Source organism: Thalassophryne amazonica, chromosome 12 (assembly GCF_902500255.1).
Source record: "Thalassophryne amazonica chromosome 12, fThaAma1.1, whole genome shotgun sequence".
NCBI lineage: Eukaryota > Metazoa > Chordata > Actinopteri > Batrachoidiformes > Batrachoididae > Thalassophryne > Thalassophryne amazonica.
The window spans coordinates 42008621-42027347 of NC_047114.1; the positions used below are offsets into that span (position 1 = coordinate 42008621).

The following is an 18727-nucleotide window of genomic DNA, read 5'->3' on the forward strand; positions in this document are numbered from 1 at the left end:
ACTTGTGCAGATTTTGAGTAGTGTTTAGGGTCGTTGCCTTCTTGAAAGATCCACCCCCGGCGCAACTTCAACTTTGTCACTGATTCATGAACATTGTTCTCAACAATCTGCTGATTTTGACTGGAATCCATGTGACCCTCAACTTTAACAAGATTCCTAGTACCTGCACTGGCCACATAGCCACACAGCATGATGGTACCACCTCCAAATGTTAATGTAGGTAGCAAGTGTTTTCTTGGAATGCTGTGTTCTTTTTCTGCCATGCATACCTCCCCTTGTTATGTCCAAATAACTCAATTTTAGTTTCATCAGTCCACAGCACCTTATTCCAGAATGAAGCTGCCTTGTCCAAATGTGCTTTAGCATACCTCAAGCAACTGTTTGTGGTGTGTACGCAGAAAAGGCTCCCTCTGCATTACAGCAAAGTGCGCTGTATAGTTGAATGATGCACAGAGGCAATATCTGCAGCAAGATCATGTTGTAGGTCTTTGGAGCAGGTCTGTGGTTTGAATATGACTGTTCTCACCATCCTTTGCTTCAGCTTATGAGATTTTTCTTGGCCTGCCACTTTGGGCCTTAACTAGTACTGTGCCCGCGGTCTTCCATTTCCTCACTATGTTCCTCACGGTGGAAACTGACAGCTGAAATCTCTGAGATAGCTTTTTCTATCCTTCCCCTAAACCATGATGTTGAACATTCTTTGTTTTCCGGTCATTTGAGAGTTGTTTAGAGGCTCCCATGTTGCCACTCAGTAGAAGAGATGCAAAGAGGGGAACCATTTGCAAATGGGCACCTTAAATACCCTTTCTTGTGAGTGGATTCACTTGTGTAAGGAGGTCAAGGGTCAGTGAGCTTATCAAACCAATTTTGTGTTCCAATAATTAATGCTAAATGTATTCAAATTAATAAAATATCAAGGGTGCCCAAATTTATGCACCTGCCTAATTTTGTTTAAATAATTATTGCACACTTTCTGTAAATACTAGAAACTTCATTTCACTTCTCAAATATCAGTGTCCTCATCTGCTGTATGATATATTTAACTGAAATTTCTGATCCAAACAACCAATGATTTACAAAGGAAAATCATGAAAATTATCAGGGGTGCCAAAACCTTTGCATACAACTGTATTTGATGAAGTTTATTGAAGTTGTTTCCTCATGGAAGTGCCCAAACCTTTTAATAAAGTGCACTAAATGGCAATGAAAGCATAGCACAACTAAACCTATTCTTAAAATTGAAGTCCCCTTGGCCACCACTGTAATTTTGTTCCTTAGTATTCAAGTAAGGAATTCAATCAAAATTCACCTTTTCTAGAAAAAAATTAGGATTTTCCCAGCTAACAAAATGAAGTTCCCAAACCATTATATAAACGGTCAAATGTTATCAGAACATTAGCTGTAAAGTCCTTGGAACATTTTTCAGGAAAGTATCTTTTTGGTTGCCAGAACATTTGACAATAACATTAGCACGAACATTCCCATAATGTTGGTCTAACATTCTCTTACATAGTCCAACCTTTGTGCTTGGACTATGTAGAAGCAGATGCCCTTCTTGATGCAACTCTACATTACATGTAGGAATGTGGCTGGGGTGAGGTTTGAACCAGGAAGCTTCCACACTGAAATAAATCATTATTGCCTTCTTCTTCTTGTCATCGTCTTCTTCGTCGCCGTCTTCTTCGTCTTATTTGTCATCGTCAACTTTGTCTTTGTTGTCTTCATCATCTTCGTCATCTTCGTCGTTGTCTTCTTCTCCTCATCTTCTTCGTCTTCGTCATCTTGTCGTCGTCGTCTTCTTCTTCTTCTTCTTCTTATCTTTGTTGCTGTCTTCTTCATCATCATCTTGTTCTCATTGTTGTCATCTTTTTCTTGTCATTGTCTTCTCATTGTCATCATCATCTTCTTCATCTCGTCATCGTCTTCTCGTCGTCAGCTGCTTTCATCATAATCTTCCTCATCGTCGTCTTCTTCATTGTCTTCTTTGTTGTCTTGGTTTGTCATCATCTTCTTCTCATGTTCTTTGTCTTTTTTGTCATTGGTGACTTTGTCTGCATTATCTTCATCATCTTCGTCGTTGTCTTCTTCATTATCGTCTTCTTCTCATCATCGTTGTCTTCTTCTTCTTCTTGTCCTCTTCATCGTCATCATCTTCTTCATCATTGTCTTCTTCCTGGCATCGTCATTATCTTCTTTGTCATCATGTTCTTCATCATCAACATTGATGTCTTCTTCTTCATGTCATCGTCTTCTTCTCTTCATCGCCATCTTCTTCATCTTTTTTGTCATCGTCTTCTAAATCTTCATCGCCATCTTCTTCATCATCATCTTGTTGTCATCATTGTCGTTGTCTTTTTCTTGTCGATGTCTTCTTCTCATTGTCATCGTCGTCTTTATCATTATCTTCTTCTGGTCATTGTTGTCTTCTTCTTGTCGTTGTCTTCTTCTCATTGTCATCATTGTCTTCTTCATCTTGTCATCTTCTTTGTTTCGTCATCATCTGCTTTCATCATCGTCTTCATTGTCTTCTTTGTGGATGTCTTCTTCGTTGTTTTTGTTGTCATCGACTTCGTCGTCATTGTCTTCTTCATCGTAGTATTCTTCTTTTTGTCGCCATCGTCATCGTCTTTTTGTCATTGTCGTGTTCTTCTTCATGCCTTCGTTGTCATCTTCACCATTGTGTTCTTCTTCGTCTCGTGGTTTTGTTCTACTTTGTCAAAGTTGTTGTCTTTTTGCCATCATTGTCATCATTGTCTTCTGCATCATCATTGTCATCTTCTTCTCCTCATCGTCATCTTCCTCATTGTTGTCTTCCTTGTCTTCTTCTTGTATTGTTCTTCTTCATCATCGTCCTCTTCATCATCGTCTTCTTCATCATCATCTTCTTTGTCATCTTCTTTGTTGTCGTCTTCGTCATCTTTTTGTCGTCCCGTCTTCTTCTTCTGAGCATTGTCTTCGCCGTTTTCTTCGTCGTTGTCGTCTTTGCCATCTTCTTCATCATCATCATTGTAGTTATCTTCGTTGTTGTCATCACTGTTGTCATCTTCTTCTTCCCATCATCTGAATTGAAAACAAAAATAAATGCAATACTAGTAATATGCATATGTCGCGGACACGTACAAGCGAAGCTCGTCAGCATCTCACCATGTCATTTAGGTCCTTCAGACTTTATTTTGAGTAAATGCTTCAGGGGAGCATTAGCATGGCAAAAACCTTTCAGCTTCTGGGGGGCTCTGCACCCCCCCAGACCGCCCATGTTTTTAAGCATTTTCCTTATTTTGCCTTTCAGTTTCTGGAGGACTCTGCTCCCCCATACTCCCCACCTTTTTAAGCATTTTTCTTTTTTTTGCTTTTCAGCTGACTCCCCAATTACAGCCCTGTTAACCCCATGCCACTTTAAGCATTTTTTTTAATGTAGATGTAAATTAATATTCAAAGTTTTCAGCTAGTTGACAGTAGGGTTGTACAATATGGCCAAATTATCATATCTCAATATTGTCATGTAAATGTCACTTATATACATGCTGTCCATATTCTGAGCAACTTAGGTGGCTTTTCAACCTACCATCCCTGGTTCTCAAGACCAGGCACCTAAGTAGCTCTTCTCTCTCTCTCTCTCTCTCTCTCTCTCTCTCTCTCTCTCTCTCTCTCTCTCTCTCTCTCTCTCTCTCTCTCTCTCTCTCTCTCTCTCTCTCTCTCTCTCTTTTTAAAGATATTTAGGTGTACCTTAGTAAACACTAGTAGAGTTCCACCTTAGATTCGGAATGTATAATCGAAGATATACCTTACTGAATTTTCATAACAATATGATATACAATATGACTATGATTTGACACAAAGTGCAGCAACAGTGAAAATTTAACATTCTTAAATAAAACAGTAATAATACCACACTCATTTTGCACTCATCATAAGGTTAGGATACAGTGCCCTCCAAAAGTATTGGAACACTTGGAATTTCACACATTTTAATTTGTTTATGCCATTTTAAATACAAGAAATACAAAAAAATAAAGAATAAAAATTTCCTAAATTATCTTCCACAAACTCAGCCTGAAAGCAAATCTCTAAAACTTGATAAAACCTGTAAATATTAATCAGTTTTTCAGTTTTATTGCCATTTTTCTTTAGACAAGTCAGGGGATGCAAACATGAACATTTCCAAGTCACTGAATATGTCTTGGACTTTATTTACATCAATTATGAAGAAATACAAATGTTTCTTTCACCAAAACATCAAATCTAGGCTTTCATCTCAGATGTACTTTCTGTCAAATTGTAGCTGAACTTTCAGGTCTTCTTTTTAAGAAAATCCTCCTCTACACCACTTTATCAGGAAGCTGGATTTTATATTTTTAATTAATTTATATCAAATTGTAGAGATTTGCTTTCAGTTTGAGTTAAGGAAGATAATTTTAGGAAAAAAATGTATTTGATATGGAATAAACAAACTAAAATGTGTGAAATACCAAGTGTTCCAATACTTTTGAGGGCAACTGAGAAACACTGAGGAGGAGCATCTTACATCTCATATATAGTGCAACAGATAAGAGAATATTTAGAGTGGAATCCTGTCAATGGTGATACAAGCATCAAATTCGGCACACATAATCCATAGACATTAACTCTTTTTTAAAAAATTGATTGGCCACTTGAATTTTCAATAGGTGGCCAGATAGGGGTCAATTGAAGAATTACACAGGGGTCAAAATTAAAAGATGCTCCAATCATATAGAAAACTACACCACATTATTTGCCTGATCATAAAGATTCCAAAAAGGTATAGTTTGGACTATCTGTGACTGAATATTATGGAGTTATGAGGTAAAAGCAGCAAAAATGGTGACAAAGGTCAGTTTCAGGTTGTTCCGGGGTCAAAAGTTAAAGTTGCTCCATTAATTTTGCTCGAGCTGTATTTGATGATTGTATCACAATTTGAAGGACTGTTTCAGTTATCTGCTGCACTAATAAACCAACAGAGCATGAACCAGCTGCTGTCTGTTAGCTTAAACGTGTCCATAAGGCAACCAGAATTAAAGGAGAAATGTTGCTTTTAACAACCTGGACCTCATTTCTGGCATAAAACATGGTCGTTTACTCACCAATACAAGTTTGGTATGATTAGAAGTTCATAGCTGAAACAACGTGTTCAGTTCAAATCTGAAGCAAACATTTTTCTTCTTCTACTAAGGTGGATTAGAACCTTTTGTGGTACACAGCACCAACTACTGGACAGGAGGAACCTAGCAGTCAATGTGACTCACTGATTTGAAAATGCAGGTCTTTCAACCAGACGTGTGGTGCAGTGACATGTCAATCATCTGCGTCCAATCAGATTTCAGGGGAGTCCAGTGAAACCCCGGCCTCCGCTCTAGCTCCACCCATGCCAGGAAGTGTTCAACATCGGACATTTCCTGTTTCACTGTGACTGAAAATTTGTCACTTCCTGTTTGAGTGTGAGCTTGTCACTGAGTTCCTGCGAGATTCCATGGGATCTCATCTGTGTCAGTCCAGGAAGTGCTTGAGTTTTACTGTGGATTTGAAATTTGGCACTTCCTGTTTAGGACACCCTAAATCTCTATCCAGAGATGTTCAATCAGATTCAGCTCTTGGCTCTGGCTGGGTCATTCAAGGACATTCAAAGAGTTGTTCTGAACCACTCCCTTGATATCTTGGCTGTGTGCTTAGGGTCATTGTCCTGCTGAAAGATGAACTGTCGCACCAGTCTCACCAGTCAAGAGTGCTCTGGAGTAGGTTTTCATCCAGGATGTCTCTCTACATTGCTGCATTCATCTTTCCCTCAATCCTGACTAGTCTCACAGTTCCTGCAGCTGAAAAACATCCCCACAGCATGATGCTGCCACCACCATGCTTCATTGTAGGGATGGTGCCTGGTTTCCTCCAAACATGACGCCTGGCATTCACGCCAAAGAGTTCAATCCTTGTCTCATTAGAACAGAGAATTTTGTTTCTCATGGTCTCAGGTCCTTCAGGTGCCTTTTGGATCATCTGGTCTGAATCCCAACACTTAACCACTAGACCATCACCTCCCCTAGAATGGATGGACCAGAATGGATAGAGTGGCAGGGAACCAGAACAAGGTGGTCACACACAGAGCTGACTGGAAGTAGGAATGCTGAGGAACACAGAAACAAAAGGCGGTTCAGAAAAAGGATAATGTGGAGACAAGAGCAGCATGCAAACACTGTCGCAACAGGTAGGGAGGCCAGGTTACCATGGAATGAACACCGAGCTTCTGGCAAAGGTGGAGTGACTGAACCAAAGCTTATAAGCAGGAGAGTTGACTGGTGACAGGTGTGGTCATTTGCCCTGTGATGCAGCACCTGGAGAAAACAGAAAGTGAGGGGAAGGAGAGCAGAGCAAACCCCAAGGCAGCACAACAGTCCGTCTGTCTGTGCTCAGCATAAGTCCAGTCGTATTACTGCCAGGTTCTCCAAATTCACAGGGAGCATTCTTGGGACACAGACCTTGGACAAGTTCAAAGATGGCTAACCTTGACCTATTTTAAATGGTCAAAAGGACACATTCTTTCTACACAGTCTTTCATTGATTACATCCATTCTCTCTGTTGTAACATTTACAGGGTGTAATCTCAAGATAATGAACTTGCAGGAGAATGAAGGTAGCTGACCTTGGCCAAGTGAAACTACATGTTGCGCTTCCTATTTTTATTCTCATACGGCTGAGGGTACTTTAGCATTGCATTCTAAATTTTTATTTCTAATAAATTTGCAAAAATCTCTAAAACGTTTTTCACATTGTCATTATGGGGTATTGTGTGTAGAATTGTGAGGAAAAAATGAATATCATCCATCTTGGAATAAGGCTGTAACATAACAAAATGTGGAAAAAGTGAAGCTTGGTGAATATTTTCCAGATGCACTGTACATACAGAACAGAGTTTCTCTCAATATACTTATGAGTGCAACAGCGAGAATGCATCTGTTTTGCACGCTTCTTTATCTTTCAGCTCTCACTATTCCAGGAAAGCCCAACCGAGGTTGACCCGTGTGTGACATGCTCTTTTTTCTCCTTGCTTCCACTGAGAGTGGTTTTCTTTGCTTTTTTGCCAGCTCTGCCATGACAATGAACATGTAGGATATAAAGCTTTCGGCAACTTTCGGCAGTTCTTAAAGCTGCTAGCTTGTTGGTGCCTCAATAGGGGGTTCAGTATGTCTTTTTGTTTCTTGCAAAACCCAAGATTCTCATTCAAAGGACACCGGGTCAGTGTCCCTAAAGTTGCAAGGCTGGTTTTCTGCTATGAGGCATCTGTGGGGTGGGAGTGCCCCCCGTTTCTTCCCAGAACAAGCCATTTAGTAATTACAATTACTCCCAAACTGTAAAATATAGGTTAAAAATGTTGCATATTTCTCCTTTAGACCCCCATCACACATAGCATGAATGAGGCCGAATGGCATCAGAATGATGAATCGGCCCACATCTGAAAGTGTCAAAGTACAGTCTGAAAAGGTCGGACAGCAGTCTCAGAGCAGTCTACATAGGCGGGCCCATTAGCGCAGCTGCTTTGAATATTATGCACATGTCCAAAACACTCATGGCACAGTCCAGGTGGGACACCCATCGAACGGCAGTCTAAGCGTAATCCCACTGCAATCTACATATTTGTATGGTGTCATAACAGCATTCAGAACAATCTGATCTCAGTTGGGGAAACCCCAAAATGGATGGGACACATCAGATCCTGCCGGCATGTCCTGCTTGTGCCACATAGTGCACCTCCACTGGATCCCATTCAGGGAGCCCAAAGGATATGTTGATATGCAACATGTATGTGGCACGCATCCATCATGTAAAGTGGATGTGAACACTGTGCAATCAAACTGAAAGCACCATCTGTTACTGCAAATCCATGCGTCATTATGCACGTCAGAGGCTCGTGCAGCACCCACAAGACAGCTGAACAGAGTGTCATACCCGTAATACACAAATTATGACATATTTGTCATCTATAAGAATGATGGTGGAACTGTTTCACCAGCCCATGACACCGTAAATCAACATGTGAACTCACCTCCGGTACGGCCCCAGGTGTGTTTCACAGCACAGGAAAATCCCTCTTGCCACAAATGCACCATATTCTGACAACATTGGCTCACAAATGCCTCGTTAAAGACAGCATAAATATATCTATCCCATGTCCGGTGCCGTCACATGGCGCGCCGCGTGCCAGTGATCCAACCGGTCAGTGTGGCACACAGCTCTTCAGTGCACTCCATTTGCTGACAACAGTGACTTACAAATGCCTCGTCCACCATGGTAAAGAAATGTCCCATGTCAGGCACTGTCCCGCAGTGCAGCGTGGCACGCCGCGGGATGGTGATCTGACCAGACAGCACGGAGCACAGCTCTTCCATGCACTTCATGTGCTCAAAACACCACTGTTGCTGTGCTGTGTTCATGAGCACAGTGCTGACAGTCTGTCATGTGTGGGACCCATATGGCAATCATGGCCACACAATGTCCCGCTCAGAGGTCAGTGTGCGAGAAGGAGTAGGTGGACGAGCGAATTAGTTAAGCCCGGCGCCAGAAAAAAAATATTAAGGGGGCAATGAGTTTATCACAGGGGGCGGGGTTGCCGGTTGCCCCCCCCCCCCCCCCAAAAAAAGTGCGCACTGGAGGGGACGTGCCTCTGAGCGTGCGTAATGAATTGGGTACACTCCTGGAAAGCTCATGTGTTTAGGCTACACCGTTGTAAGAGACTGACTGAGTAAGTGTAAAGAGTGATGACAGTATTTTTTTAATTATTATTTGAACGTATAGACCCTCGGTCAAGTGATCTCCTGCATACCACAAAACCAAACCAACAACTGATCTGAGAAACGACATGAGACAGTAGATTAACCCCACATACAGCCCTCCATCACAAGCGCAAACACAGCGCAATTGGGCATGTGCGCCACTCCATGGCACAGAGCCCAACTACGCATGCAGTCACAAAGTTCTTCTGAAAAACTGAAGTGATCTGAATTCGGTTGGATGAATATGGGTTTGTGTGTGTGGAGACAATTCACCTCGTTCACAATGTGACAGAACTTAACGATGCGCTGTTACGCACAATAGCGCGCAATAGCGCACAATAGCGCGCAACAACATGGAACACTATTCTTGACCGTGCATAATGGTTCCTGATAATTCTCCAGCAACACGTGCCATTAATTGTAACATGTGGTAACAGGTTGCAGCAGTTTCTGAGGACACCTGACGCCTCCTCCCCGAAACATCACATTCGTGATCAGCGGCCAAGAATGTGTACTTTGTGGCATTCGTGACTTGTCGTCGTTATGTGTAAACGCAGCATTAACACCCTCCCCAAGTGAGTCGTGCTGCATGATCTGCCTTTTGCTTGGTGGACTTGACGAATCCCAGGAACTCCAGCTCTGACACTGCTTGAATAAATAGAGCATGCTTTAGTTCGTCCACCTTGCCATAATTGCTGGACTAAGGATCCTTGCCCTCTGCCGCACTGACAAGCGCAACCCTCAACCTATCAAATCACTTGAACACAGACACACGCCATATCCATTTGCTTTAAAATTAATGACTTTAGTTAATAAATTTGGTTTATTTGTTAAATACGTGATATTATTGAATAACTAATATTTTGCTATATTTTCCAGTATTTCTTTTTCTTTCTTTTTTGATAACTCTCACATCCAAGGGGGCGGGGTTGATGACGTGAGGGGGCGTCGCCCCCAAACGCCCCCTCGTGGCGCCGGGTCTGGAATCAGTGAGTGAGTGAGTGAGAGCACTCCATCCGCCCGGCAGTCTGAGCGCTTATTCTGATGCAGTCTGACAGCAGTCCTTGTCTACATACTGTTGTCCAACAATGTTTGGGCTGCGGTCATGCAGGTGTGCACGACTCAGTCTGGACTGGCTCCGACCACATTCTACGTGGTTGTCTGGTAGTTAATGTACACGGCCAACTGTCTGTGACCCCCAACTGCACCTTGATGTTTGGGTTTTTTCCCCATTCAGGCTGATTCTGCTTGATTCCTGCTCATTCTTGCTGTGTGACCGGGGTCTTAAATAAAAAATATCAAATCCAAAATAATGGACTGCATAATTCATGGTACCATTCACTCTAACATAAATAAATCATGAGTTTCACCACCATTTTTCTTTTTTGACAAGTCAGGGGATGAATACATGAACGTTTCCAAATCACTGAATATGTCTTGGACTTCATTCAGTTTCTTTTGAATGAGATTACACAAATGCAATGTAAAATCTTCATGAAAAACATCAAGGATGTGTAAACTGTCGCTCCTCAACCCAGGTGTTGAAAAATGCCTAGTAATATTATTCCATGTTTTGAATATTGTGTTTTTTTGTCTGTATGAAGAAAAGTGACAGGAATGTACCATGATTTGAACCGTACCATGATGTTGAAAGTATGATTTGTAAAGAACTGTGAGGGAGGTGTCCTGTTACTCCCGTTATACAAATGCACAAGCACTTGGTGTCCATATATTCTAAAGGGAATGACAGATAACACTCTGACTGCTTTATTGTGTAGCCCAAAGCATGTCACTTACTTTATCCAATGCCTTTGCACCTTGCTATATATATATATATATATATATATATATATATATATATATATATATATATATATATATATATATATATATTGGCCAGGAGTTAGGTGGAGTCAAGCACTGCCAAGTTAGTGACATACAGAGCTGCCACGCCACTCTTCAAATAAGCTATGGGTGACATACATATATATATATATATATATATATATATATATATATATATATATATAAAAAAAACTCCCGGCCAATCTATAAATGGGTAAAGAGGTGTAGCATGAGCAACACCAGCGTGAAGAATGACTGATGCATATTTTTTTGCAGACTGGTTGGTGGTTCTTATAAAAGGGGTGGCTTAGGTGCGGGTATTAAACATTAGCAATGGAGCCATGAATTTGTTTGTTATTACTGATACCTGCTAATTACTGCTAATGGCATGAACATACAAATTCAATAAAATAATAAAAATTTCACTGAAAGGAAAAATAAAGCATAGATTTCTTAGAAGGTCATTGGTACAGTTAACCACACAATAAGCCATATCATCTCAGGTATTTGTAATAAAATGCCCAGAAAGAACAAACTTGACTGAAACCACAGATGCTAACGGCCACTGCTAGTGGGGCTACTAGCTGTCATGCATAGCTACCACAGCCCAAATTATTCATAGGTTTATGGTTTAAAATAGGCATAACATATATGTTATATAAAAATTTACCCCATATTGTTGTCATGAACAAGGAGACTAGTTATAGAAATAAAAAACCAGCCTGAAAACATGTTATTTCTGCTGTAAAGTTGGACATTTTAATATGGAATTCTATGGGGAGTGGCTCACCATAAAAAAAAAAAAAAAAAAAAAATAATAATAATAATAAATCAGGTTTTGGTACCTCCACATTGGCTTAATTTTGTAGCACCAGCTGGTGGGGGCTTTGGCTTATATTATTTATGGCACTCCTTCAATTTGACTGGGCAGAGATTTGTTTGTATAGCACTGTATAGCCACCAGTTGGCGGAATGGTGTCATAAAGCCGAGCAACTACCGCCAGTATAATCAATAATCTATTAATATATCATATCTGAGTATGACTGCACACATTAAATTCTAAGTTATTCATTTGTTCATGTTTGTACGTGCATTCATTTGTGAATTTTAATATTTTGTCTCAGTATCAAGTTTCATGTATTGAACCAAATTGCCTGCAAACTACATTATACAGGGCAAGACAAACAGTAGGCCTTAAACTACTAGATTGTGGGCATGAATCAGCCCACCACCACCTGTTTGGCACTTCTGTTATAGGGTTCCTATTATATTTCAAACATGTATGTTCTGTTGTTCTCTTCTACAGCCACATGCACGCATACAAACTCCTTCTCTGTTTTAGATGGTTTAAGGAGGAGTTTCCGGCTGGGCAGAAAGGGAAATCAGGCCCGACAAGCAGCCCGATCCAAGCTGTGGAATGCTGGGGTTCACAGCACAGTTCCTGTACCAACTTACAAGGAGGTGATCTCGTACCGCAGAAACCCCAAAGACAGACATCGTCTGGTGGTTCTGGTTGGTATGTGTGACCCAAACATGCAATCATGTAGGATAGAGTCAGATTTTGAGCTAAAAAGCTTTGCATACAAAACTGAGTGAATAATTTACAGCAAAGCTTCTCAATCCTGATCCTGGAAGAGATCTGCTCTGAATATTTTCCATCTCTTTGCTACAAAGCCCTGATTATCTGAGTCAGGTAGGATCAGCCAATCAATAGCTAGTACCTGCCAGATTTTGATTGGCTGAATACACCTGATCCAGACAGACAGTCAGTTTGTGATGAGAGCAAGGACAGATGGAAACTATGCTGAAGCAGGCCCCTTCGGGATCAGGATCGTGGAACAGAAAGTTGAAAAGTTGAGAAAGAGGTTGGAATCATCCGAAGGGGTCAGTGTGGTAGATCATATTGACACACTCTGGTGATAACATGAAATCCCGATCATGCGTGCGTTGTGTTCTGTACTTTGTTAATCCATCCAGAATCCTGTGGTCCAACTCTTTACTGAAGCTCCTGCTGCTCCAAAGGGGGTGGGGGGGTGGGGGGACTAAGTGAGGAAGAATTATGGTCCCAGTTTTAGTGCAGCAATCATTTCCCATCAGAACCACATAAACACCATCAAAAGACACCAAATGTGTTTTCTTACGTTACGTATCAGCCCACCCAAAACCCACATTTGTGCCAAATACACAGATCTGCTCTCTGTATTTATGATCTGTATCTGTCCCAAGAGAATTTTACATTGGGTCCCGCTGAAGATCTTTTTAAATGTTGCATTATTGTAGGTCATCTGTGACAGAGGAGGACAGAAGACAGAAGAGGAGGAAAGAAAAGTGGAAGCGGAAGAGAGAGAGAGGAGAGAGATGCAGTGAAATGAAGAGGTGGAAAAAAGGGACAGAGGGCTAGATAAATGATGAATGGAGAGAATCTGATGAGTGGATTGTAAATAAGATCCCTCATAATGTCATCCAAGTGCTCCATCATAAAACTGGAACAGTTAAGACAGCTTGGATTTAGATTTAGACCCCGTTAATTGAGTTGGACCTCCTTTCAACTCTGGATTACATTTTACTGTCTGCTGCAGAGGCTCTTCATTGACTAGAGGACATCGTTAAGGAGATATAGCTCATTGGCAACGATAGTTATAGACGGGAAAATGAAAACCAGGATAGCTAAAACAGCATCAGCTGGGTAATTCTTGAGCAGGTTGAAAATCTATATTTTTGTTTTTGTGTTTGTTTACATTTTCTTTGGATATGTTGACTGCAGTGACTCCGGAAAGCTGGCAAAAATTAGTCACTTTAATTCCTTTAGATCAAGTAACACTGAAAAAAAAATGGTTTAGAAGAAAATTCCCAATTGGGAGTGCCTGACGATGCTCCTCACTGACTCTTTTCAACGTCTGTAAAAGTCATTAGTGGTGTTAAAGTGGAGAATCTATAAACTTGATATTTTGTAATGTATTGAGCTCATGGAACGCTGTGATGGAAAAGGCAGGTATGTCAGGAATCCTAGCTTCAGACAGCACTCCATTTGTGTCTGATGCAATCTGGAGCCGGAGAAACGTGCCTTAGAAGAAAATCCCAGATGCTACGTGTATGCATGTGCACATTTCCTGTCCATCCTACACTATAATTGACAATGATACTGTGTTGCTTTGCTGAGGTCACATTTCAGTGCGATGCTATGGATTTTCCAGAGGGTATAGAAGCATAAAGTGTTCAATACGGAGACACAGACAAAGAAAAGAAAGCGGGGCCGGGTGGAGAATAGACAGACTGAAATCGGTATGAAATCAGACCTCTGTCTGTCTCCCCTTTGCACTCCTTGTTTCCAGTTAATGATCGAGACAGATGTGTCCCCAGATCACCAAGTCCATCTGATGTTGAATTTGTCTTCAGGAAAACATTAGTCTGCAGTGATATTGCAAACCAGTTTTTTGTGTTTGTGTCGAGGGCCCAGCGGCGTTGGTGTTAACGAGCTAAAGAAGAGACTTCTGGTCTCTGACCCTGATCGCTATGGCGTCACCGTGCCATGTAAGGCAAACACCAGAAAAGATCATTTTCCTATTTGCATGCTAAATGGATTTTCTTTTGTTCAGCCTTTAGCCTTTTGTCCTCTTCCACCACACGTGAGAAAAGAAAGGCTGAGAAGGATGAGGTTGATTATCACTTTGTGTCGATTCCCATGTTTGAAGAGAACATCCTCAATCACAGGTAAGGACATCAGCTATGTCTGAGGATTCCATTTCAATGGTATAAAATACCACAGCTTCTACATGTTCATCCAGCCCAGTTTCATCACCAGCGCATCAAATCCCAATGCGTTGTCACTGTTTTGTTACTCTGAGATGGGAGCGTGTTCAGGCTCTTTTCTTCTTCCAAACAAAAAACTGGCTTTGCTATTCTTTGTGCTGATGAGTGGGTCTGGAAAATAACAAGTATTCCCAGTTCTTCCAAGCATCTACTCAGTAGGAGTCGTAGCACCACTGATCTGAATTCATTCAGATTAGTGTATAGGATTTATATATTTATCCCGAACAGGTTCTAAATGAAGTTATTTTTGTTATCGTCTTATCAGACAACATAGACATTCTCATCTTTCTGAAAAAGAATATGAAGTTATAAACTACAACTTTTTATTATATGGCTGCAACACTATGCACACTCTGATTGGCTGATTTCCGGTCTGATATTTTCCCATATCAGACTGGTTACCATGATGATCGGTCCGGAACGCATATCACATTCGTTACAAACCAGAAAGCTAAAAACACAATTAAAAAAAGCCAAGACGGACATGAACATACAGCATAAATATCTATACAGCATCGGAAAAAACCACACAGATTGAAAGCTAACGACCGGACCATCTGTTAACAAGTTCTTCATGGAGGTGAAGCGAACAGGTCTGACTACAAGCCGTGACCAGCTTTCATATTCTGGCGATACCGTAAGTTCGCATGTTTATATATTGTTGTTGTTGTCCATTTGGCTGCTCCCGTTTTGTGTTCAGGGTAGCCACAGCGGATACAGCCAGATCCGCTTTGGTAGCTGGCACAAGTTTTACGCTGGATGCCCTTCCTGAAGCAACTCCAGTTTTACCTGGTGAAACACACACTCTTTGGTGTTCCAAAGAGGTCTTCCATCCAAGTACAAACCAGGTCCCACACTGTTTAGCTTCTGAGATCTGAAGGGATCAGGCTGACACAGATCGGATATATATATATATATATATATATATATATATATATATATATATATATATATATATATATATATATATATACATATACGAGGTCTATTAGATAAAAAAAACAACACTTTTATTTATTTTTTTTAACTATATGGATTTGAATGACGTGCGATTACACCAATCATGCTTGAACCCTCGTGCGCATGCGTGAGTTTATTCACGCGTGTCGGTGACGTCATTTCCCTGTGGGCAGGCCTTGAGTGAGATGTGGTCCCGCCCTCTCGGCTGAATTCCTTTGTTTCACACGCTGCTCGAGATGGCGCGTGTTGCTTTATCAAAATTTTTTCTGGACCTGTGAGGAATATCCGAGTGGACAAGTGAAAAGTTTAACGGCTGATGAGAGATTATGGGGTGTTTCTGTTGTTGTAAGGACTTCCCACGGACCGGGACGTCACGCAGCGCTTCCAGGCGCCGTCGTCGGCCTGTTTCGAGCTGAAAACATCCTAATTTAAGGCTTAATTCACCCAGGACGTCATGAGAGAACAGAGAAGATTCAGAAGAGGCCGGCATGAGGACATTCCACTGTTTAAGGACATTTTTTAATGAAAGACATGCGCGCAAATTCGCCGAGTCGTTTCCGTGACGACTCGACAAATCTGTGTGCGCCGCGACAGGAAAAACACCTCCGTGTTGAAAACCATTTGTAAAATTCAGGCGGCTTTTGATGGCTTTCAACAAGTGAGTAACTGAGAAATTGTTTAAAAGCTTGGGCATGTTCCAACTTGCCCGTTAAGGTTTCCAACGGAGATGTTTTTCCTGTCGCGACCCCCCGTGGTCGGGTCCGGCCCGACATGCGACTCTGCCCGCACGTTCTTTCATTACAAAATGTCCGTTAACAATGGAATGTCCGAATAAACTCGTGCCGACTTCTTCTGAAAGTTCTCTGTTCTCTGACGACTTACTGGGTCAACAGAGCCTGAAATGTGGAAGTTTTCAACTTGAAACGGCGAGATGCTGCCGCCTCGAAGCGCAGATCGCTGTCAGGCGCCGTGGGCCGTCCTTACGGTGACACTACCAGACCAAAATCTCTCATCAGCCATTAAAATTTTTACCGAAAACCAGCTGAATTTATCGAATGGTGTCCACTCAGTTGTGCCTTACAGTTTTGAAAAAATTTTTATCAAACAAAGCAGCAGTCTCTGAGCCATTCCTAAACAATGAAAAAATCGACGAGAGGGTGGGCCACTCCTCACTCAAAGACTGCCCACAAACGAATGACGTAACCGACAGGCGTGAAAAAACTCTTGCATGCCCACGAGGGTTCAAGCATGTCTGATGTAATCACATGTGATTCAAATCCATATGGTTTTTGAAAAAAATAATAAGGTCGGATACTTTTCTAATGGACCTCGTATATATATATATATACATATATATATATATATATATATATATATATAATAAAGGAATTACTAACCTCGCTTGCTTGCTAACCTCAGTGTTTTTCGCACAAATGTCGCTCCTCTGAATTACTGAAACCAGCCCCACTGACTAACTCTGTTTTGTTTTTTTGGGGGGGGGGGGGGGGTCGCTATTCCAATATTTTTGCCAGAGAATGAACATCCAATTCTTCAAGATACTGGTGCCTTTAGTTTTCGTCTGTGGTTGTGAGATGTAGAAATTAATCAGGAGAGAGCTGATAAGAGCTTTGCCCTTTGCCTCCTGTGCTACAATAATCACACTGACAAGTACTCCATTGTAAAGTAAGGGAAGGCCTGAGTGCCAAGGGCTCTGACAAACTGTTGGTATTTGATGCCTCTGAATAAGAACACATTGGTCCTCCAAGTTTTCTTTCCAGGTTGTCTTCATTGATTATTGTCACCTTTATAAATGTCAGCAGAAAACCACATTTTGCTGTCTTTCTGGTTTTTCTGTTCAAGTCTGTTTCTTTCTATTACCAGGTTTATAGAATATGGACAGTACAGAGGTCACTACTATGGAACAACTCTTGACTCTGTTCAGCAAGTAATGGCAGAGGGCAAAGTGTGCCTTCTAGACATACAACCGAGTGTGAGTAGTACATCATCATGAAAGGCCTATTCCCATTCCACACGTAAGATGACAAAATGAGTTTAGAGAGGATTTTTGGGGCGAGTTAGTGGAAAGCATTCCTAAGAAAGAAAGATGGATGAGTAAAGCGGACTTCAATAGGTTTGTTGGTGAAGGGAACAGAAGTGATGGGTACATACAATGGAAAGGAAAGTGACACAGCAGATGGTGGCTTTTTTTTAGAAAATATATGGCAATAACTGTGGTGTCATACTTTATAGAAGAGGACGGGGTCATGTGCAAGAGTGGAGGAAGGTGCCCGCAGGTGGACTATGTCCATGCAGAAGATGGAATGTGAAAGAGATTGGAGACTGTAAGATGGTGGCATTAACAAAAAAGAGAGGAGGTGGAGCTGGAAGTGGCAAGGATGAACAGGATTATGAATGAGCATATCAGTTGGACAACACAGTGTAATGATTTGGCAAAAGGACCACAACTATGGCAGGTAAAAGCAGGTTTATTGTCCTGCAGACAAAAATAGCACAGTCTTACATTTGCAGAAAAACAGGCTTGGTTATGAAAACAGAGTTCAGGCACAAGGGTAGTCAGTGTCACAGGGAGGCAGCTGACGATAATCCTAAAATGGTCCAAAGGTCAATTACAGAGAGATCTCATCCCAAATAATCAAACCAAAACGGTTGACAAAAACCAGGAACAGCAACGTCTGGTAAAAGGATTGTAATACCACCAGGGGAAAACAATGTAACATTACAGCAAGAGTGTAGGATGTAGCCGTCCAATCTGGTGATGAGGGAATGCTCCAACAGCAGTGATGAAGATGAGTAAACAAATTAAACACATAAGTGCAGAGATCCATGAACTTGAAAGACCAGAAACAAGAAGTTAAGCTTCAAGAGATGAACACAGCAGAAACGTTAAAGTAAAAGTGCCAGGGGAGGTGATGGTCTAGTGGTTCAGCGTTAGGCTTCAGACCAAACAATCCTCGGTTCAAAACCCTGCCAGACCAGAAAATCACTAAGGGCCCTTGGGCAAGGTCCTTAATCTCCTAGTTGCTCCCTGTGTGTAGTGAGCACGTTGCATGGCAGCACCCTGACATCGGTGTATGAGTGTGTCTGTGTGAGTGGGTGAATGTGGGGCATAATTGTAAAGCGCTTTGAGCTTCTGATGCAGATGCAAAAGCGCTATATAAATGCAGTCCAGTTACCATTTGTCAGAAAATATTTACAATGAGGCAGAAGTAGCCAAAAAACTAGAGAATAATAACGCCAGCGATGGGAATTCTTCACCCACAGACAGAGCAACACAGAGAATAACACCAGAATCAGAACAATGTGTGAGATC

The 18727-nt window shown here is 41.4% G+C and overlaps 1 protein-coding gene across 1 annotated transcript in view; it reads left to right on the top strand.

The window, feature by feature from the left end:
- The window catches only part of LOC117521220 (MAGUK p55 subfamily member 7-like), a 94317-nt gene that overhangs the window by 57493 nt on the left and 18097 nt on the right, over positions 1-18727 (top strand). Inside the window, exons 12-15 of the mRNA XM_034182561.1 lie at positions 11969-12142; positions 14077-14156; positions 14243-14337; positions 17278-17386. Of these exons, the coding sequence (XP_034038452.1) occupies positions 11969-12142; positions 14077-14156; positions 14243-14337; positions 17278-17386 (458 nt within the window). The remainder of the gene's footprint in view (positions 1-11968; positions 12143-14076; positions 14157-14242; positions 14338-17277; positions 17387-18727) is intronic.